Source organism: Natrix helvetica, assembly GCF_964273705.1.
Source record: "Natrix helvetica genome assembly, chromosome: 4".
NCBI classification, from domain to species: Eukaryota; Metazoa; Chordata; class Lepidosauria; order Squamata; family Natricidae; genus Natrix; species Natrix helvetica.
This window is the reverse complement of record NC_138550.1, coordinates 143204545-143218814: the sequence shown is the minus strand read 5'-3', so window position 1 is coordinate 143218814 and position 14270 is coordinate 143204545. Positions and strand designations below refer to the sequence as shown.

Sequence of the window (14270 nt, the reverse complement as noted above, 5' to 3'; positions counted from 1 at the left end):
ACCACCCCAACGAGGCTGTCGAAATGATGTCCCGGTGCCTGGAGGCCGTACGGGTCTGGATGGGCAGTAACAGACTCAAACTCAACCCCTCCAAGACGGAGTGGCTGCGGTTACCGGCGCCCCGGTTCAACCAGTGGGTTCCATCACTGGCCATTGGGGGCGAACAGCTGGCCCCCGTGGAGCAGGCATGCAATTTGGGCGTCCTCCTGGATGCTCGGCTGTCAATGGATGACCATGTGATGGCCGTGGCAAGGGGGGCGTTCCACCAGGTTCGCTTGGTGCGCCAATTGCGCCCCCTATTGGACCGGGGCGCCCTGCGCACAGTCACCCATGCACTGGTGATGTCCCGACTGGACTATTGCAATGCTCTCTACATGGGGCTTCCCTTGAGATGCACCCGAAGGCTGCAGTTGGTCCAGAACGCGGCCGCGCGGGCAATTATGGGTGGTACCAGATACTCCCATGTAACACCTCTCCTGCGCGGGCTGCACTGGCTACCTGTGGCTTTTCGGGTGCGTTTCAAGGTATTGACTATCATCGCATCCTGCCCCATACATCCCTGCGGCCGATTCGCTCTCACAGGGAGGGACTCCTCCGGGTGCCGTCCACTAGGCAGTGCCAGCGGGCGATGCCCAGGAGTAGGGCCTTCTCTGTGATGGGCCCGACCCTCTGGAATGACCTCCCCCCCTGACATTAGAATAACGACCGATCTCCGCTCCTTCCGTAACAAACTAAAGACCCACCTGTTTAATTTAGCTGGCCTGGCCTAACTGTAACTTTTGTGTCCCTCTAGCCTGTATTTTAAATTTTAAATGTTTAGGGATAAATTTTATAGGTTGTTTTAATTTTTAACTATAATGTACAGCCTACCATATAATTTGTTTTAATGGGTATTTATAATTATCTAAGTTTTTATATTGTTTTATTGTGGTCTGTACACCGCCCCGAGTCCCTTTGGGGAGAGGGGGCGGTCTATAAATTAAATAAATTAAATAAAATTCCGCCTCCGTCATGAGGGACCGGGACCTGGTACCCCCTTGGCAATTTATGTGTGCCTTTGTTGCCACATTGTCAGTGAGACAAGGACATGGTGATGTTGGATGCAGTGCTGGAACTTGCGAAGCGCTAGCCTGACTGCCCTCAGCTCCAACCAATTGATGTTGTGCGAGAGATTGCGAGCTGACCTCTGTCCTTGAGCCACTAGGGTGTGCAAGTGAGCTCCCCAGCCGAAGAGGCTGGCATCAGTTGTGACGGTCAGCCTGGGCGGTTCCTTGAAGTAAGTCCTTTTCAGAAGAGCTGGTGAAAGCCACCATCGGAGAGAACAAATTACTTTGGTGGGTAGATGTACCTTGAGTGGTGAATTGCTGGTCTTCGCCCTCTGCATTGGCAGGAGAAATCATTGCAGATCTCTCGTATGGAGTCTCGCCCAAGGAACGATTGAGAGACACAAGATCATCTTCCCCAGCAATTGTGACAACGTGACAATGCAAGTGCTGGGGGAGAGGCAAACCTTTTGGACCAGTTCTCGGAGACTTTTGACGCAGTCTGGTGACAGGAAGACTTGGCAAGATGAAGTGTCTATCACAGTTCTCAGGTGCCGAATCCTGGTGACTGGAGTCAGGTAGCTCTTTTTGAGGTTGAGGTAAAACCGTGACTCCGCAACGTCCTCATGGTGATGCGTAGATCTCGTGTTGCTTGCGCTGGTGATGACGACTGAATCAAGATGTCATCTAGGTAACACTGTAAGCGGATCGATCGCGACCTTAGGTGGTCAGTGACTGCCGACAGGATCTTCGTAAACGCCCTTGGGGCTGACGACAGGCCGAATGGAAGAACCCTGTACTGAAAGTGGGTCCCGGCGTAGAAGAATCTTAGTTAGCGCCTGTGTTCAGGCCTGATGGGGACGTGGAGGTACACCTCCTTCAAGTCTATTGATGTCAGGAAGTCCCCTTGACGAATGCAGCCCAAGATGGATTGGAGGGACTGCATTTTGAACTTTTTGTAGGCCACATAATGGTTCAGCTCCTTTAAATCTAGTATTGCTCTCCACCCCCCCGAGCTTTTGGGCACTAGAAAAAGAATGGAATAGAGCCCCCTGCGCTCTTGCCCAGGGGGAACTGTTTCTATGGCCCTTATCTTTTTGAGGTGGTGGATCTCGACCTCCATGAGACCCCACTTGGTGGGGCATCTGGGAGTCAGGCAACGAATGAAGTGGCGCGGAGGGGGGGAGAGGAATTCCAGAGTGAAGCCTATCCAAATAGTTTGGAGCACCCACGTATCCGAGGTAATCTCCTCCCACTGGGTGGCAAAGAGTTGGAGCCACGCTCCTATGGGAGGATTGGGATGGTGGCCACTTGTTCCTATGGAAGGGCTTGTTTCTAAACCCTCCCCGAAAGGGACGCCGGGAGTAGGGCTGCTGATGGGCCCTGTCCCAAAAGGGCTGTCGATCCTGATTGCGATCCACCCCTTGAGTGTATTAATGCTGAAAGGAGTTGTTGTTGTTCGGAGGGTCAGCTAGGCGAGAAGTCTGCCTGCGAGAGAAGGAGGACGACCTACCTTCCTGGAAACCGTGGGCATCACTTTCCGTTTATCCTTGTTCTCAACTAAAACTGAGTCAAGGGCCTCCCCAAATAACTTGACCCCTTTAAAGGAAGTGGAAGCAATCTTCCACTTTGAACACATATCCGCGTTCCAGTGGCGTAGCCATAAGAGCCTACGAGAGGTGACATTAGAGGCCATGGCGCACAAAGCAAACTTCACCGCATTAAGGGTGGCATCTGCAGAATATTCCACCGCAGCTACAATTTTGTTTACGTCATCCCGCAGTCTGGCGTCCCCTGCCGGGAGCCTAGTAAGTAACTAGCGAAGCCAGGCAATAGTGGCCCTATTGAAGAATGAGGCAGAGGTGGCCGCTTTAATGGCCCAAGCTGCGGCTTGATGGGTTTGTGACAAGCCCGTTCAGCTCTTTTGTCCTCCGCCTTAAGTCCCTCTAGAAGGTCCGGGAGAGCACTGAAGAGGAAGTGAGAGCCTGAACTGGAGGATCAACGGAAGGGAGCTTAAGAAGCTCTTCCATTGTAGGAACCACTGAGTAAAGGCGTTTGTCATTACCGCCGGGGGTGGCCAGAGTTCTTGGTTGGACCCACTGGCATTGGACTACATCTTTAAAAAGTTTGGGAGAAGGGTCGATTTCCTGAGCGGGAACCTTCTCATCGAACAGGCCCTTACTGTGATCCGTAAAATCCACAGCTGCCTGATCCGGAGGCACCGCCACCTGCATGTGGGTGGACACCTTGGCCTTGAACAGGATTGATTTGAACAGGGATGGTTGAAACAATTCAGCAAAGGCTGGTTTATCTAGAATGGGGTTCTCATCATCCGATAGGTCATGACCCTCCACATCCTCATCATCCCAAACCGATTCAGCACTGGCCACCGATGGGGGCGGGGATGAAGGTCTGTGGAGGTCCTGCCGCTCACCAGGGCCCTGTGGATGCTGCATAGCTGGAGAAGCCTGAGGCGCTGGATCAGCCTGACAATGGGAGCAGCTGGCTGTGGAACCTGTGGTTGTGCCTCGAACGCTTGTAAAGGATACAGGTAAGAAAAAAGAAAAGTCTCAGGCGAGACTAAAAGGACATCCTAATGGGAAATGGACTGAATTGAAAAACTGAAGATACCGGAAGACCAGTAGGCGTGGTGAAGATTTCAATCCAGTCCATTGGGCAGAAGGACAGAATTTAACCCTTGCTTGGACTCTCCTGCAGCGCACGGGAAAAAAGCACAAAACAAAGCAAACTAAAGGAATACATAAAATTATTCCAGATCTGCTGCTCGGTAATTTATTGTGTTCTTACTGGTATCTGAACCTCTGTTTACGAGGGACTAGTATCTCATCTTTATTCAGCAATTATTCTGGCTTCAAAGACTTTGCCTACACAGTTCATAGCAAGAACAGAAGCATACATTTTAAAAAGAGCCCAAGATGTCCCAATTGCTAATATCTACTTGTGATAACTGCTACTAAGTGTGGGCAGAAAAGATGCTCAAAACTGGTGCAAGGCCTCATCCGGTGCTTCTAGCACATAATTATGAGGACTGTGCAGGGTTTCCCCCCCTGGATCTCTCAAAGGCCTTGAAGTGTTAATGGAATACCTATCTGCACCATTAAAAGCAGCAATAGTACTTAGACTTATATACAGCTTCATGGTGCTTTTTACAGCCCTCTCTAAGCAGTTTACAGAGTCAGCATATTGCCCCCAACAGTTTGGGTCCTCATTTTACCCATCTCAGAAGGATGGAAGGCTAAGTCAACCTTGAACCTGGTGAGATTTGAACTGCCAAACTGCTGGCAGCCTGCAAGTCAGCAGAAGTAGCCTGCAGTACTGCATTCTCACCACTGCGCCTCTAAGTTACTGTCAGCTAAAAGTAGCTGTCTCTTTTCACACAGCAGCAGAAGCATTCACAGGAAACAGCAGCCTTTGAGAGTACTACAATTGTACTGTTATGTACCACTAATCCCTTTTGGAAACCGAACACAAAATGCTGTTTAATAAGTATGTGCTATCTGAGCTGAGGTTGGATTTCCCTTTGTTAAAATTCAGAACATAACTCAAAATATACTGTTTAACAACCCACCATACCTTTTAGAATTGTGCTTATTTATTTCTTTGCTTTATAAACTATCACCATATAGGGGGTATTAAAGCTAAAAATAATTATTTTGCAATTAGGTAGATCATTACGTCAAACTTACTTATTTGTATTTAATCCCAATTTTGCTTCAAGAACTTTAATTAAATGCTCATTTTCTTTATGGGAAATAAATGTCTGAAAAAGAAAAAAAACATACTGCAAATAGATAGCATTCTTTTCACTCAGGTAACAGAATTATATGAGATTAGTTAAGTATCATTTGATTAATGGCATTACATTTTCTAACACATTTATGTAACAAAGATTGAAGGGAAGCTTCTGTCAGATACAGTTGCTCTACAGCTGTGTTCTTCACCCACCTATGGAGTCCAACAAGATCTGGAGATCCCGTTAAAGAGAGAGACCACAAGAGGAGGGAGTCGTGTAAAGATCATTACTAAAGTTCTTACTGGAGAGATGAGGTCATGGGTCTAGCTGCAAAAACAGGGAAGGTAAGGAACTCACTGTGAAATTTCATTAGCTATTAGCAGTTTCTCAATATGGGCAGTCCTCGGTTTACAACCACAATAGTGCCCCAAATTATGTCGCCAAGTGAGTTGTTAAGTCAGTTTTGACCCACTTTAAAACCTTTCTTGCCACAGTTTAAGTGAAATACTGCAGTTGTTAAGTTTGTGACACGGTTGTGAAGTGAAACTGACTTCCCCGTTGATTTGGCTTGTCAGAAGGCTGCAGGAGGTGATCACATGGCCCTGAGATACTGCAACAGTCATAAATATGAACCAGTTGCCAAGCATCCAAATTTTTACCATGTGACCATGAGGATGCTGCAATAGTGATAAGTGTGGAAAAACACCCATAAACCACTTTTTTCAGTAATGTTGTAACTTTGGTCACTAAACAAACTGTGGTAAGTTAAGGACTACCTACTATCGTGTTTCTCCCAAAATAAGACAGGGTCTTATTATTTTTACCCCCGAAATAAGTACTTGGCCTTATTTTCGGGGAGGTCTTATTATTTTTGTGGTACAGGAGGCGGGGAGCATGGTCACCTCATGGCTGCTGCTATGTTGCAATATTTTCGGGGAAGGGCTTATTTTAGTGCATGCACTCAAAAGCCCGATTGGGCTTATTATCTGGGTGGTCTTATTTTCAGGGAAACAGGGTATTATAATTCAAAACTGGTTAATGATACTTTGTGGTAAGTATTTATGTTCTTGGTTCAGTATCCTTTGTTTTTACTGTACTTTGGTAATCAAAAAATTGGGTAGAGGTTGGGAAGCAGCCCTCCACTTCTTTGTTTTCGCTCCCCTCACTCCCCCATTCCCAAATTTTCCCATCAACACTTTAATTCCAAACATGTAAAAAAGCAGCTTAAACACATTGGGAACATTTAATATCTTTTTGCCACTGTACTCTATAGTCTTTTCTAACCAAGTATCCTCCAAGGTTACGTTTTCATTCCTATAACTCTAGTCTACTATTCAGAAAGGTTTGGCTCCATTAACTATTTTATCAGTTAAAAAAACACTGGGAAATAGTTTCATCAGAAGTTTCCTCCTCTCTTGGACCTTACATAAGATTTATCTGTATTGTGCACAATTAAATGAAAAAAAAAGAGATAAAGATTACCTTCATTGTAAGATTCAAAGTCACGGTGACCGTGAACACCAAATAAAAATAGATGACTTTCAGCATCCTTGAAAGAAGAGTTCCCTTTTTCATATTCATCTACGAAAAAGCAACAGACCTGTTTATTTCTCGACAGAAACTTTAATACAGAGAAGTGCATAACTATAAATAATGTCTCCAACCTTACCTGAAGGTATTTTGCCAGCAAGGCTGTGGCAGCAAGGCTTAATAGAGGAGATACTAATAAAGCTGGATTTTCAAATTGTAACACATATCCCAAGAAGAGGGAAAACAGGTAGATTTTATATATTTCATGCACCTACAGATAAAGAAATAAAACATCAACATGCCTTGATTTTTAAGAAATTCTGAGTTGCAGCTGCACAATAATTTGCTCTGTCCTTTGTGTGTTTTTTTTCCCTAAGCCCGCCCCAATCCTACAGATGGAGCTTACAGAAGGCAAAGAAAACAAAGCAGAACCTGAATTTAAAAGTATATAATGAATGTCTGAATGTCCAGATACCTTCTCTGTCTGGGTGAACCCTATGACATCGAGCAGGAAAAGAGAGACCGCTTGGATAAATAGTAGATAATGACTGTATTCCCACATCATCATAAAAGTGTATGTTGAAGCACTAACCAGCAGGTAGCAAAACCTCTGAAAAAGAGCATAAGAAAGAAGAGAAGAAAAGGGAAACGCATCACCAATAACCATTTAAACTTAGGAACTTTGAATGTATATTGGGAACGACAAGGTTGAATTGCTTGGGAGTTTTGTTATTGTGCAGTTCCAGACGTATCTAATCAGAAACTCCACTAAATCTGGCCACTGTTTGGAGGAATGCACATTTTTCTCTGATTGCTTCCTTCCCCAGGCACTGCTAGGATGCTTGCCTGCTTCCACATCTGAAGAGACATTAATTGATGAAGTCTGCTTCCCCCCTTAAATTTCAGCAGTGGCTTTTCTGTAGCCACCTCTCCTGCTCTTTTCAGCTCCCTGCCCTCTGCGTGTTTTCATTCCAAGTGATTCATTACAAGTTTGGCTAGACAAGGTTGCTGGGTCAGTAATATGCAGACAGAATCTTTCGTGGTTTTGCTTCAGTGTGAGCGGAGCGGTGGACCTTTCTTTTCTTTTCCTTAACCATGTAAAACTGACAAAGACTTTTTTTCAGTTTCCTCTTACAGCACAAGTGATAGGGAGAATGGTAAAACAATGGGGGTGTTTGTATGTGTCTTCTTTTCTACTGGTCCACCAACAGGCACAACAAATGGAAAGGTATCAAGTATGGGGGAGAAGGTGTGATACAAAAGCTTTATCAATGGAAACTACATGACCTCAAAGACTTGCCCACAAAAAGGAAAGTGTTTGTCTTCCTGGCACAGGTAGGAGGGGCAAAGAAGCAGAGGAATCTAGCAAACAAGGGTTAGCACAGTCCAGGTAGAGCACTAGGCTATCTCTGTAGACAAAACAGAGGAGGGTTTTTTAAATATGGAGCAGGACTTCTTAAGCTAGCTCCCTTTACGGGCAGTTTTCACACAAGAGTCATGTAGCTTAAGTCAGCCGTCCAACGTTTGAACATACTCTTGCAAAGCAAAATGTTGAAAGTCTGTTTTGAAAGAAAAGTTCAGAGGAAGAAAATTCCAACAAGAGATCATAAATATCTGAAACAATCTCAAGGTCAGATGTTTCAACAGCAGAGATTGGCAGAATAGGACCACACCTTCAAAAGGGGAACTTAATAGTTTCCTGGTTCAGGAAGAAAAATAGGCTTTAGCAAACACTGTTATCTTTCTAAAAACCAGATGTACAAGGAGAAAACAAGAGACTGGTTCTATCCCCTCAAAAGCATATTGACCCAAAGTGATTTTGACCCACCAATTATTCTACTTTACACCCTTTTTAAATCCATTTTTTAACCATTTTGTTTCCACTTAAACACTTTCCTCTTACCTCAGCTGATGAGTTTATATTATTCTTTAGATAGCCTGTTAGAGCTGCAACTTGACAAGCAAAATACGGCAGAGCCCAGTTCTCCCTAGCAGGTATTGAATAATCTATTCTTGTTGTGTCCGCTCTAAAAAGCAAGCAGAAAAAAGAAACAATGTACTGACTTCCTTTATAACATGAATATTCAATTATGCAGCATGACTGAAAGAAACTACATATCTGTATTAATATTTAGAAGTACAGACACATTTGGGGATTGATCATATAGTCATCTTAATTTATGCTTTATATAGCTAGAAACAAGTTCCACTGAAAGCAGATGCCATTTTTCACTTGCCAACCTTGAAAAAAAACCTCAGTATCTGAATGACCAGTAGAAAATTCCATCTTTGTAGGGTAAACTTGGAAGTTAATAAATGTATCCTCAGAGAAAGCCATGGCAACCACTTCTGTATGATACTGAGAAAGAACAGGGGTATGTCCATTTAATCATTAGGATTCAACCTTGATTTGAAGGTGAAGTTACTACAATTGCACACAATGTCAGCTGCAATGAGTTTCAATGTATTCTTCATTCTACAAAACGGCCAAATGTAACAAAATATCAGTCATAACAATGTGAGAAATACTTTTCTTCTAATAATTCCAATGAGAAATATTACTTAATGGAAACTGTATATATATACAAGGGCGCACGGAATGCTGTTATCTTCCCACCAAAGTGGTCCTTATTTTTCTACTTGCATTTTTACATGCTTTCGAACTGCTAGGTTGGCAGAAACTGGGACAAGTAACGGGAGCTCACTCCGTTACGTGGCACTGGGGATTCAAACCGCCTTACTCCCGACCTTTCTGATCGACAAGCTCAACGTCTTAACCACTGAGCCACCGTGTCACTATAACATTTCTTTAAGGTTTCACAAATCCCAACAAGAATATAGCTGCTTCTTTTGTTAAGGCAAGAAAACAAGAGTTCAGTGATAAAAGAAACATCCTCGGAGAGGAAGAAATGATCATCCAAGCTACCCAGAGCTGCTCTCATCTTTACTTTGTCCTAAATGTTGAAGGTGGCAAATCTGGCATTTTAAGATTGTACTGCAGAGAAAAAAGCAATAATTGTTTTACCTGTTAATAATGAACCAGGCAACAGTCAGCATCCCTGCTAGCCAAGTCCCACTCATAAGCCAGCTGGTTACAAATAATGCAGTCACATAAATGCCCTGTAGCCCAAATACTATGCCAATGTAAAAATAGACTGGCTCAATAACTTCCTGAAAAGTAAAAGATAAATGTTGTTTTATAAACATATAGTAGCTGAGTGGTAGTTAGAACATCTCCACTGAGATTTACCAAGGGAAACAGCTTTTTGTAACCCCAAGGGACCATCAACCTATGTAAACAAGGAAAAACCAAATCATAACTCGAAATGTTTTCATCTGCTTGCTGAAAACTCTCATAAAAATTCCAGTTCTGTCGCTTTTTGAAAGTTCTTTTTTCCCCATAAGTGAGGACAACTTGTATGCCTTAATTTGTACATACATTATTTCAAATACAAGTTTTGCCTTTGTCTGTAGACTCTGTAAACCACTTAGAGAGTGCTGCAAAGCCCTGTGAAGCGGTTTAGAAGTCTAAGTGCTAGTCCCAAAGGTGCTTTTTTCTTTGAAGATGTTTTGTTTCGCATCCATGGTTGTCCCAAAAGTGCATGAGAAGCTAAATGTCTTCAAAGAAAAACAAAACAAAACAAAAAAGTCCAGTTGCCTCCTGAAAAAGCACCTTTGGGACAACCATGATCTGGATGACTGAGAATCTTCATACACCTCTAAGTGCTAGTGCTAGTCTCTTGCCCTTACCTAATCTTTAAAATATTACACCTGAGTTATACCAACACAAAGGCCAAATGCATTCCTTGGCCTTAAAGAGCTATGCACACACGTCCCATTAGACTCTGAAAGGATAGTATAGCTTCAACTCACCAACTATATCAAGTTTAATCCTCATCCATGAGATTGGAAATATTTAGGTTGCTTTATATACAACAATAATTCTCAAACTTTGATCTGCTTACTACTGATAACCTAAGAAAGCTCCTCTAGGTAGTTTACTGCAGCCAGAGCCTGCTTGCCACATCAAGCCCCACCTCCTCCCTACATTCATGCTACCGATAGCTGACTTGCAAAAAAGATCAGTAATTAAATACTGATTCAGTGTGAAGTGTAAATGATAATACCGTAGGAGCCTTCTGAAAAATGCCAACATTGCAAGCCCATTTCTTTTAGGCAGTCAACTTTCCTGGTTCCGTCACACAAGATGATAAAAAAGAAAAGATGCATACCTCACTGCCAGATGCCTGATATAAAATGCTGGCGATCAATTCCGGATACAAAGTCATCTGTCGTACAGTGTTCATTGTTTTGAGTGACAGGGTCCTGTTGTCATGAATAAGCTGATGAATGCCTGCGAATGAAGGAGGCATGGAGATATGGTAATTTTTTTCTCAACACAAATAGTTGTATCCAACAAAACAAATAATCCAGATGCCAACATTATTTATGTATTTATCTAAAAGACATATCTGGCTGTCCCAATTTATCATCTCAGCAAGTGACTCTAGTTGGCTAATACCAATGATAATATTAAACAAACAAACACACACACAAATAAGGCAACCATCACAATAGTACAGAGGCATTGTGGACATTCTTAAGAACCTCTCAACATAGAACAGCCAATGGAAAATCAACAGGGTCTGGGCCATTGAGACTTGGGGGGAAATGATATTTGATTGGGGAGATGTTCCAACAGATCAAATCAGCTAACATGGTTTCATACAGAGAGCTCAAAGCATGTCCACCCTGTCAGATCTGTTGAGATGAGCAGAAGAGATAAGTTGGAGATAAGTTGTCCCACAAGTTTGTCTTATGCTCCTACCATATTTCTGTGTGCTACCCTATAAAGGCTACTTTGATAAATGCCCATCATCATCACACACTATAGAAAGCTCCTAGATGCCATCTCATAAAAATCAGGAGGAATATAAAAGACATTTGATTTACTGGAGATAATCCATTCTTGCATGTTTCTGAAAAGTAGATTATTCAACCAGATTCTTTCTAAAGCTTGTTTGAGAAGATGACTGCACCCATGATTATGGCAATTTGACAGAAAGTTATATCCATAGGCTCACCATTCCAGGGGACAAACTTCATTATGTCTACCCTGAAATCTAGCTCTGTACTTAATGTTCAATGTCAGATCAGGCACTAGACTTCAGATAGCAATAGGAAATACTCTATTGGGAGCCAATGTGTAGAGTGATCAGGATATTGGACTGGGGAGACCACGATTCAGATCAACATCAGCCACGGGAAATTTATTGGATGACTTTGGGTCACCCAACTATTTTGTAGAGCTGTTTGGCTCTAATTGTTTTTAAGTCTCAATGCTTTTAGTAAATCTTAAGTCTCCCTAATTGTCTATAAACTCTCTTCCTTTTTCTTTTCTTCTTTTAGCTCACATGAATCATCTCATGGTGATTCATATGGGCTTCTCTAAATCACCATCCAGATTTGAGGCACATCTCCCTTTAGTCTAAACCTAGCCTATGGTTAGGGAGATGTGCCTCAAATACTAAATCTAGATGATGATTCAGAGAAGTCCATATAAATCACTATAAGGTCATTCACATGAGCTCCTAAAAGAAGAAAAGAAAAGAAGTTAATCCATGGGCTAGTTTTTCATAAATAATTGGATTAATGTGATTACAAATGAGATCCTAGGGAATAAGAGATAAAACGGGTAGATAAAAGTTTTTTTAATCTCCACTGCATTGAAGCACATGTGTAAATTTAGAGTCACATAAACTTTCATTCAATCTGTCCCAAGGTTCTGTGTAGCCTGAAGATTTGCAAGCATTTAGCCCTAGAATGTAATGCATACTGTACAGTCCTGATTTCTCTTAAGTTACCATTGAGCCAGTGTATTTGCCTTACCTTTTTTAAAAGAGGAGGCTTTTAACAGTTCTTTATAAAATGAATAGTAAATGGCACTGTCACCCTGAAATGTGATTTCTCGTTCAAGTTCCTAGAGGAAAAAAGAGTTACCAGAAAATGTAAGCTAGGGATAACATGAGTCCCCCAATCCCTTTCTCAGAACACAAAGATTATGCTTTCAAAACTGAACAGTCTACTAATTCACAAATTTCCCCAAAATTTTCAAATGAGCAATGAAAAAAGGGACCATTAGATTGGCTTAAAACATCGAGTCACATTTTTTTGGAAGAATTAACTAACACTGCAGACCAAATAGTCCCTAAATGCACATTTCACCCACTCTCATTATGCTTTTGAAAGAGGACTCTCTTAAAATGCCCACAATGGTCTTTGAGCATCAAATTTTATTTTACAAAAATTATGCTCCCCATTCACCCAGTTACTATTCTCTTTGATACAGTAGATGGGTTATATTTATAATAAATTATAGAAAAATATGACTTTGCTACTTCTATTTACGAAAGCTAGATATCTCAGGGTTACAGCTACAGTTTCATACAGTTTCATAAGGACATAGCAGCTAACTTACAATGATGTGAATGTTCATATATCAGTAACAAATTGCCCGTTTTCATCTGGCCCATCAAGTTACTTAAACTAGAAGAAGCTCCGAAAAGCTTTAGGGAGATATTTTCTAACTTTCCTTCAGATGCTTAAAAGCGGAGATTTCAGTCCCCAAACAGGATGCTTTTATAGGCTGGCCAAAACTCTCTGGAGCTATGGCCTTAGCTTCCTATATTAGTATCACAGGTTTAATACTAATTGAGACAGTTCTTAATGGCTCATGGGAAACTCAACAGGCCCCAAAGTATATTTTAAAGGCTGAAAAACTGTTTTTTGTACGTGTGGTGCACCCATTCATGCTTCAATAAGAGATGGCCAATAAAACAGGGTAGAAGCTATAAATTAATTGTGAACTGAGGTGGAAGGGAACTCTGAACAGAAAAATAATTAAGAAGGGGATAAGAAAAACTAAGAAGCTGACTTTTGCAGCTTATCATTCCGCTTTGACTCGGGACTAGGGGTAGGCAATCATGGCTTATCATATATACTTTGGATTAGGTCCCTCATTGTCCATGACTAATGGCCAGGTGAAGTATTCTTTCTCAGAGGGCCTAGACCAGTGACGGCAAACCTTTTTGTAAACGCGTGCCACAATTGTGCGTGCGCCTGCCCCACTCCCACAATGTGCCCCACCCACAGGCCATTTTTGAATCGAAGATTGTTTCCAAACTTCCGGTTTACCCATTGGGCCCATTTTTTGCCCTCCCCAGGCTCCGGAGGCTTCCCTGAAATCTGGGGAGGGTGAAACCGCATGCGCGCTGGGGCTGATGGCTCGCGTGCTGGCAGATATGTCTCCGCGTGCCCCCTGTGACACATGTGCCATAGGTTCGCCATCATGGGCCTAGACATGATAGGAACTGCCACATCTGTTACATAAGCCAACCTTGTGCTTGTATAAGATAACAGACTTTATTGTTTGAGATTCCTTACCGGCCTACCAGAAAACCAGAATTTGCGTTCATGGTATGTTGAAAGATATATGGCATACATCATTCCACTTATGATTGCTGTAATGCAGCCAAAGAAAAGCTTTGTAAATTGTGGAATTAAGACATCTGAAAAGAAATATAATAAACATCAAATAAAGAAAACCCATGTTTTCATATCAAGTCCAATGCCCAATGTCTGTCAACGCAATAAGCAGGTGGCAGCAGAGGGCTAATGTCCAACCAGTCCATAAGTACAGAACACCAGAATATACAACACCGAGCTCTGTAGACACAAGAATGGAGGATGCGGTAGAAGTCCTGACCTGATGTAGAGAACAAAGAGGATGACTTGATGGAGAAAGGGTAGATCCATTACCAAAGCATCAAAAAGGAAACATTGCTTGCAAGTGTATGTTACCATAGCCAATCTACAAAATAAAAGTAGTTTTTAATCTTCTATGAAGTCTTATTTCTTGATTTCATCTGACTCAGACTGGCAAG

At 42.4% G+C, this 14270-nt stretch overlaps 1 protein-coding gene across 2 annotated transcripts in view; it reads right to left on the bottom strand.

The window, feature by feature from the left end:
- DPY19L4 (dpy-19 like 4) overlaps nt 1–14270 on the bottom strand; it is a 106123-nt gene that overhangs the window by 20378 nt on the left and 71475 nt on the right. For both annotated transcript variants that reach the window (XM_081950563.1, XM_081950562.1), the window contains exons 3-11: nt 13771–13895; nt 12217–12307; nt 10560–10681; nt 9353–9498; nt 8231–8354; nt 6803–6937; nt 6467–6598; nt 6280–6378; nt 4751–4824 (exon numbers count right to left, since the gene is read on the bottom strand). In XM_081950563.1, the coding sequence (XP_081806689.1) occupies nt 4751–4824; nt 6280–6378; nt 6467–6598; nt 6803–6937; nt 8231–8354; nt 9353–9498; nt 10560–10681; nt 12217–12307; nt 13771–13833 (986 nt within the window). In that variant the 5' untranslated portion in view covers nt 13834–13895. The remainder of the gene's footprint in view (nt 1–4750; nt 4825–6279; nt 6379–6466; nt 6599–6802; nt 6938–8230; nt 8355–9352; nt 9499–10559; nt 10682–12216; nt 12308–13770; nt 13896–14270) is intronic.